At 30.6% G+C, this 9,172-nt stretch overlaps 1 protein-coding gene across 1 annotated transcript in view; it reads left to right on the top strand.

The window, feature by feature from the left end:
• The first annotated feature begins 6,853 nt into the window (after positions 1-6,853).
• The window catches only part of LOC111778924 (probable protein phosphatase 2C 6), a 4,760-nt gene continuing 2,441 nt past the window's right edge, over positions 6,854-9,172 (top strand). The window contains exon 1 of the mRNA XM_023658934.1: positions 6,854-7,067. Within this exon, the coding sequence (XP_023514702.1) occupies positions 6,855-7,067 (213 nt within the window). The 5' untranslated portion in view covers position 6,854. The remainder of the gene's footprint in view (positions 7,068-9,172) is intronic.

Genomic DNA, 9,172 nt, shown 5'->3' with positions numbered 1-9,172 from the left:
TACTACTCTGAACACTAAACGGAAGCTATATGCTTAGTGTTTTCCCTAAACTGATCGTTGCCTAGTACTACTCTGAACACTGAACGGAAGCTATATGCTTAGTGTTTTCGCTAAACTGATCGATGGGAAGAAATATTTATCATGTGCAAGTTCTTGTGTTTATTTACGATTGTTAAGAGTTTGTTTGCATATAGGAGGATTTAGTTGAGAAAGAACGGTAAAAAGGTTTCGTTGTATAAGAAGAAGAAAATCACTTGTTTTTCGAGTTCTACGTTCCATTTCATCTCCTTTTTGCTAATTGTATGATGATTTTGTTATCATTTTAATTCATAAAACCATTTTAGAATCTCATCTTCGAGATAGAAATAGGTGATGGATTGAGGTATTTGTCATTGTTTTGATAGGTTTCGTTTTCTTTAGTGCTATGTTGAACACTAACCACTGAACGAAGGCTATATGTTTAGTGTTTTCGCTAAACCTATCGAAGAGGGGAAATATTTATCGTCTGCGAGTTCTTGTGTTTGTTTCTGATTTTGTTAAGAGGCCGTTTGCATGTAAGAAGATTTATTTGAGGAAGAACTATAAAAAGGTTTTGTAGAAGAACAAAATTTGTTTTTCGAGTTCTAAATTCGATTTCAGCTCCTAGGAGCTCACTGTATGATGAATTTGTTATCATTTTCATTTTCAAAATCTTCATAGGATCTCATCTTCGAATTGAAAATGGGGATGGATTGAGGTATTTCTCTTTGTTTTGATTAGTTTTGTTTTCTTGTCTAATGAACATTGAACGGAGGCTATATGCTTAGTATTTTCGCTAAACCAACCCATGTGGAGAAATAATTATGGTTTGCGAGATCTTATTTTTGTTTTCAGTTGTAGGAGGATTTAGTTGAGGAAAAATTGGAAAAAAGTTTCGTAGGAGAAGAAAAACACTTGTTTTTAGAGTTCTACGTTCGAGTTTTAGCTTATATTCGCTCACTGTATGATGGTTTAGTTATCATTTTCATTCTCAAAATCTTTGTAGGTTCTCATCTTCAAATTGGAAATATGGATGGATTGAGACATTTCTGGTTGTTTTGATCAGTTTCGTTTACTGTGTCTGGTGCCCTCGGAACATTGAACGGAAGCTATATTCTTAGTGTTTTGGCTAAACCGACCAATGGCTAAACCGGTCAATCATTGACAGAAGCTATTGTCCCTGCCGCTGCCAAAAGGACACACGTGGGAGTGACGGTGGCTTGATGAGTGCAATGGACAATGGACGTAGTAGTTTTAAGCTTTGGTGGGGGTTTTAGATTGGATATGGGACATAGAACTGCAATGGAGGATGTCATCGCCATTGTTCTAGAGTTTCTATCTTCAACTGGATGGAAAGATGACGGGTCGGTGGGAGAGGAACCTTTGGTTCATTATTTTGGCTTGTTTGATAGTCATGGAGGCCCTCAGCTACTCTTTGGTATCAAAACCTCACGTCCGTCCTTTTGGTAGAGATAGATGTCAATATTGACTCAATCAACAATCATTTAGGTCAAATTCAAATGAGTTAAGTCCTATGAATTTATTTCGATTATATTATTGTTTCTTACATATAAAATCATGACAATTGTTCTATCCATAACCTAATCATATCGTTCTATCAATCTATCATAATCATATCATTTTCTATACATAACCTAATTATATCGCTATGTCAGTCACATATTTATCATATTGTTATATTACGTTTATCGAATTCTTTTCGTATTCTATCTCTCACACATATCATTGAACACATCATAACGTAAGAGTTATCATATCATTCACATATCATAATACATACATAACATATCATAGTCATATTGATTCATAAACAATTCACACACATCAAATTTATAACACGTACAAAACAACAAGACACGTGTCAACATCAAGTATAACAATGTCGATACTAAAGTCATTTAATTGATTAGCTTAAGCTGTTGTCAATATATTAAAGTTCAATTATTATTTTAATTTACAATAGTCCATGGGTTAGATTTCATGCTAATATTAAAGTTTTGTACGAATAAAGTCTTAGAATATTTTATAATTAATATATATATATATATATATATAATTTTATTTTTTTTATTAAAAATGTTACTTTTTATGGGAGTTACTTTTATATAAAAAAATTGCTGCAGTTAGGTTTACATTATATCCTCTCTTGTATTTTTTTTATTTTATCATTTAGTTCGTTCACTAATTCTTTTTTTTATTATTATTATTATTATTTTTTTGTTTCTTCATTTATTTTAACTTATCTTAATTTTTTCTTTTTCTATATCTATTTTTTTCTCTATAATTTTTAATTATATATATATGTTTTCTTTTGTATTTACTCGGCTTATAATTGTCAAATATGATATAATATTGTTACTTTCAAATCTGATATTTTTTTTTTTTATTAATTTTGTTGGTAGAATAATTTATGTATTTTTTTTAAATATTATTGACATTAATTCTTTGTCTTGTCTTTTCTTAATTCTATTGTTAGATTAATTCTAGATCAATTCTTAATACTTTTGATTCTTTGAACTTAGTTAAAACCGCTAGAATTTCTAAATCACACTAAATAATTGGAACAATTTATTTTTAAAAAAATATAAGATATATTCCGTTGTGATCCTTTTATGAGATTAGATAGGAAGACTTAATATATACATAAATGAAATTAGGACTGAAAAATTTAATATATACAATAAACTCGAAATATATGCTCACATAAATCTGTAGTATGCCGTTAAAACATTTTCCTTTTTCTCTCTCAAATCTAAAAATAAATGAAATTAGGATAGAAAGATGTAATATATACAACAAACTCGAAATCTTTCTTCACATAAATCTGCCGTAGGAAAAACATTTTTTTTTTCTCGCCCAAATAAATCTAAAAATAAATGAAATTAGGACGAAAAAATTAATATATACAACAAACTCGAAATATATGCTCACATAAATCAGTGAAAACATTTTCCTTTTTCTCTCCCAAATAAATCTAAAAATAAATGGAATTATGACATAATTATTTAATATCTACCACAGAAATCTTAACTTTCCTCACTAGAAAAACATTTTTTTTTCTCTCTCAAATAAATCTAAAAATAAATGAAATTACGACGAAAAAATTTAATATATATAATAAACTCGAAATATATACTCACATATAAATCTGTAGTGTGCAGGAAAACATTTTCCTTTTTCTCTCCCAAATAAATCTAAAAATAAATGAAATTAGGAAGAAAAATTTAATATATACAACAAACTCGAAATCTCTCCTCATATAAATCTGCAGCATTTTCTTTTTTTCTCCCTAAAATAAATCTAAAAATAAAGAAAATTAAAACAGAAAGATTTAATATATACAATAAACTCCAAATCTCTCATCACATAAACCATCACATAAATAGAGTAAAATATTTTCTTTTTTTTCTCTTCCAAATAAATCTTAAAAATAAATGAAATTGAGATAGAAAGATTTAATATATACAAGAAATCTCTCAAAGCATTTTTTTTTTCTCTCCCAAATAAATTTAAAAATAAATAAAATTAGGATAGAAATATATAATATACGAAACTCCAAATCTCTCCTCATATCAATTTTCACATAAATCTGCCGTATCTAGTGAAAGTATTTTTCTTTTTCTCTCTCAAATAAATTTCTTTTTGTTTTGTTTTGTTATCTACCATTTTTATGTTTTCCAATGAAGATAGAGGATAAGTTATTTTTATTTATTTATTTATTTTTATATATTTTTTGTTTTCTAGGGAATATTTACATTTCTTTTTAGCTTTTCATCAGGTGTGACATCTCTTTTTAGCTTTTCATCAGGTGTGACGGTTACTTTGTTTTCCAATATTTAGCCACCTTTTACCAAATAACTTAAACCACTACCCATGTAACTAATCTTATCTAGAGCAAAGTGCATAAATTGGGACCATATGTCATAATGAGATTGGATATTTTGATAGCTCCAAACAGCTTCAGATTTCAATTCTTGTTTCCAACTTCAGGACATGCAACATGAGAAGATTGACATGTCTGTTCATCCTTCTTCCACGCAGCCAAAACCCATTCTCCACGGTTATATCTTCTTTCTTACAACTTATCTTTATAACTTGTGAGGTTGGAGGAGATCTTATTTACCAAAATAATTTATAGTATTGAGTTTTATTTATTATTTCTAATATTTTTAAAATACTGTACATTTCATGAACTTATTTATAATTTTTTTTTATTCAGTGATTAAGAATTTTGTAACTCTTGCCAAACGAGCTAGTAAGAAAAAAGCGAACTATGATTGCAAATTTTAAAAGTTAACGATGATTGCAATAAATTATGAAACTCGAACGAATCCATGGTTACACAAAGTTTTCTAGCTTCTTCAATGATTTGGTTGTGGGAAGATTGTTGCATCCTAACAGCATTTTGAGCTCTAAACAAAGCCCTGTATACTGTGAAAAGTTGTAGTAGCTAGTTGTCTCACGTCAAATCCTCTTACTACAACATACAAACTCTTTAAATCCTAATGTCAATTTGAGCTCTAAAAAGGGTTTGCATATTGTGAAAAGTTGGAGCAGCCAATAAAGAAACAAGTAAGCAAACAAAGAAAGGAACCAAGATAGAGTTTTACTATCTATTTGATAATCATTTGGCAAAAATTGAATAAATCAAGCGGTTTTGATTTTCGATGTCGAATCTTACAGAAGACTTCCAGGGCCGAATCTCGAAATAAACCTATTGTCTTTATCAAAAGATTGATGAGCTCTTTGTGTTCTAGCGGCAATTTGAGCTCTAAAATGGCTCTGCATGCTGCGAAAAGCTACAACAGCTCGTTTTCTCACGAGAAACTCTCTAACCACAACCTACAAACTCTTTGAGTCCTAACGATAGTTTGAGCTTTAAAAAAGAACTACATACTATGAAAAGTTGCAGCAACTCGTTTTCTCACGATAAATTCTCTAACCACAGCTTGCAATTTAACCGTTCCCTTGAGAGCACTCCAAGAATTCCTAGCATGACAATAAAGAAACAAAAAAAAGGAACAAGTTAGAATTTCACTAATCTCTTTGATAATCATTTGGCTCAAATGGTTTTCAAATAAAGTCGTTTTGGTTTTTGATATTGAATCTTACATCGGATTTCCAAGGCCGAATCTCAGGGATAAATTTATTCTCTTTATCAAAAAATCGACGAACTCTTTGAGTCAATGACCCTCGTGCCAGTAATTCTTAATGCATCTGCTATTGGGTCTCAGCGCGCCTATCTGTTAGCATGGTACCATTTATACTTGATAAGGATTTTGGTCTTTTATTTTGTGCCTTTCAGGAAACTGGTCGCGTGCGCCAGAAGATGAAGTTTTACATGGTTATCAGGCAAAAGAAACAGAGAACACTGGTTCACAACCTTCACTAAATCTCTCACTTAACTCAGAGTTTCATATCATGGAAACCGCAGTTGAAGAAAATCGTAAAGAACTTGATGCACCCAAGATGGAAGTTGCTGGTTTCCCGCCTATGATACCGGGATACATCTCAGCTTACGTGCCTGTTCCTTTTTCTATTTGGGCACAAAGTACAGTACCAATGGAAGAAGAAAAGGGTGTAGAAACGTGTCATCATGAGGTACTAAAGCCAAATCTAATTGTGCCAAAGGAACCTGTCAACGTTGATGAACTAGTTGGCATGTCTCAACTCACTCTACGAGAGCACGAAAGGGAGCATAAAGAGCCTTCACCTAGTGTTATCGTGATCATCTCCATAGCCTTCTAATGAAGGAATTGACACTTTGGGAGTGAGCTTCAATGGGAAACTTACATGAGTGTGAGAGTGCTTCTTGTTCTTCTTGTTCTTGTTCTTCTTGTTCATGTTCAAATTCTCAAGCTAAGAATAGACATACATGAGTGTGAGAGTGCTTCTTGTTCTTGTTCAAATTCTCAAGCTAACAATAGACATATGTGAGTGTAAAAGTGCTTCTTGTTCTTGTTCAAATTCTCAAGCTAAGACTCTTCATGGCAGTATTACACTAACTACCCTTTTTTAATTATTCTAATTTGTAGGTTATTTAAGCATGATGAAGAACTATTTATTTATCTTTCTTGTGAAGATTATTGACCGTAAGTCGTTTCATGAAAATTTATTACTTTTTTCCTTTCTAATGCCACTAGGTTTGTCATGACCAACCTTAGAAATTAGACTCTAAAGCGATTTTCACATAAGTACACTTGTAGTATGTGCTCGTACCTCCTTAAATAAATGTGGAAGCCCTTCAAAAGCCAAGTTCCTTTGTTGTACACGTGTTACATTTTTCTATGACAAATTTATGTTTTTTGTTGTACACCTGTTCCATTTTTCTTTATTCATAGCAAAGTGCTTTATTCATAGCAATTCCATTTTTGTTGTACACTTGAGGCCATCCCACATGTAATTAGTTCTTTATTCATAGCAAAGTGCATTCAGAGTAAAGTGCATAAATCTAGATCTGTGAAGAGATTACCATATGTCATAATGAGATTGGATTTTATTGACAGCTTCAGACTGATTCCCATTCTTGTTTTCAACTCCAGGCATGCAACTTGGAGGAGCTTGCCAGGTATGTTCTTCCCTTCTTCCATATTGCCATGTATGTTCATTCCTTCCTCCATATTGCCATGTATGTTCATCCCTTCTTCCACGCGTTGGAGCAAAAACCCCTTCTCCATAGTTATATATTCTTCTTACCTTAACTTGTCTTTATAACTTGTGACACTTCAGCGCTTATGATCAACGACTTCGGTGAATCATTGATAGAAGTTGTTGTCGCTGCCGGAAGGACACTCGTAGGAGTTGACGGTAGCTCGATGAGCTCGATGAGTGCAATAGACAATGGACGCGGTAGTTGTGAGATTTCATGGGGTTTTGGATTGGACAAGGGACGTAGAACTTCAATGGAGGATGCCATTGCCATTGTTCCGGAGTTTCTATCTCCAGCTAGATGGAAAGATGACGGGTCCGAGAAAGAGAAACCTTTAGTTCATTATTTTGGCTTGTTTGATGGCCATGGAGGCCCTCAGGTATTCTTTTTGGTATCTCTAATTAGTTGAATGCACTTATTTGCATACAATTTTGAAGATAAATGCACTTATTTGCATACAATTTTGAAGATAAAACCTGATGTAGATAGACCGGAGCAATTTAAATCTCGGTCATGCAGCTCACTTTACAAGTATACACAAACACCACCTATAATTAAGAACAAAATCAGGTATATATATATACTATTTATTTATTTTAAAATCAAAATCAGGTATATATATATACTATTTATTTATTTTAAAATCCCCAATCAGATTTTTTATATGTGATATGTGTGGTAAATAGAGAGTGATGGTATGCTATCCAGAAGAAAAAAAAAAACTAAAAATTGATGGTTTAGGTGCGGATTCACTCTCGAAGTTTCAAAAAACTAAAAATTGATGGTTTAGGTGCGGATTCACTCCAAGTTTCTTAATAAAGTATCTACCTATCATTTTTCCATTACCCCCGCTCTCATATCCAACCTACCCGAACCCGACCTGTGGTGGTGTCGGAAGTAAAATCAAAGTGTTTTAATCCTTTGTCCGATGCTTTGAGACACTCTTCCGCTTTGAGACACTCTTCCTTACCAATTAAGACATTCATCCTTATCAATTATGCAGGGATGAACTGATGATAATTGAATGAGTGTCAGTATGGTTAGTTTGAAAAAGTTAATTATTTCTTTGTTATAATTTATTTTTTATAAAATGGATTAATTATGAAAAGTAAAATTATAACATTCAACCACCGAAGTAAAATTATAGCAGGTCAAAATTAAAACATGATTTAAAATGGAGCCAAAAATGAATTTTTTTTTATTTTGTAAAGAGGGGGACGAGGGGCATTTTTGGAAAAATAATATTAATGACTCATACTTAGGCCCAAATCTTGATGATTGGGCCCAGGGGCATTTTTGAAAAAAAAAAATATTAGTGGCTCATATTTAGGCCCAAACCTGATTCGGCCCATAAAATTTTGGTTGTTTCTAAAATGAGCCTCGGCCTGGTCCAACCTACCGGGAAGTAGGGTGTACATTTAACCCGACAATCCGGACCAACCCAACCCGAAGTACAAGAGTTGGGTTGGATTGGATTAGCATTTCGGGTAGGGTTTGGTTCATTTTTCTGAACCCGAATTGAATCGGTTTGGTTTCGGGTTCGTGGGTAAAACCCTCGGGTTGACTCGAGACAAATTTAAATATATAAAATATATTAAGACATCTAATCTATAATAGGTTTGCCAGATTGGTATTTTGGCCAATTTTGGCCAATCGAAGAAGAATTATGGTTGAGTACGAATCTGGACTTGTCTTTTTTTCTTTTATATATATATATTTTTAAAAATACTTTACTAACAAACCATTATATTTTTTTTTTCTTTTTATATTTTCATAAATTATTTTATATTTTCATAAATTATATATATGCAAATACATGTTTTTTTTTTCTTTTATATATATATATTTTTAAAAATACTTTACTAATAAACCATTATATTTTTTTTTTCTTTTATATTTTCATAAATTATATATATATATATATGCAAATACATGTTTTTTTTCTTTTATATATATATATATATATATTTTTTTTAAAATACCTTTTTTTCTTTTATATATATATATTTTTAAAAATACTACTAACAAACCATTATTTTTTTTTTCTTTTATATTTTCATAAATTATAAGTATGCAAATACATGTTTTTTTTCTTTTATATATATATATATATTTTTTTAAAATACCTTACTAACAAACCCTTATATTTTCATAAATTATATATATATATATATGTTAATACATGTTTTATAAAAGGATTAAAATAGAAGTAATTCTAAATTTTAGTTTAAATATATTTAAAGATAAACCGACATTAATTCTAATATATTTATTTTCTATTTTATATTTATATTTATATTTATATATATATTATTTTTTGTAATAGTTTAGGGCTATCTATCTTTATCTAATCATACACATATTTCAACTAAAATATTTTTATATGTTTTTTTTTTATTTTTATATACAATATCTTTAAACTAATCATTTTTATTGTTTATTTAATTTCATGATATATCCTTATATTTTCTTTATTTTAATCCA

The sequence above is a fragment of the Cucurbita pepo genome, chromosome LG17, assembly GCF_002806865.2.
Source record: "Cucurbita pepo subsp. pepo cultivar mu-cu-16 chromosome LG17, ASM280686v2, whole genome shotgun sequence".
In the NCBI taxonomy this organism is placed as follows: domain Eukaryota; kingdom Viridiplantae; phylum Streptophyta; class Magnoliopsida; order Cucurbitales; family Cucurbitaceae; genus Cucurbita; species Cucurbita pepo.
This window is presented reverse-complemented; position numbering and strand designations above follow the sequence as displayed.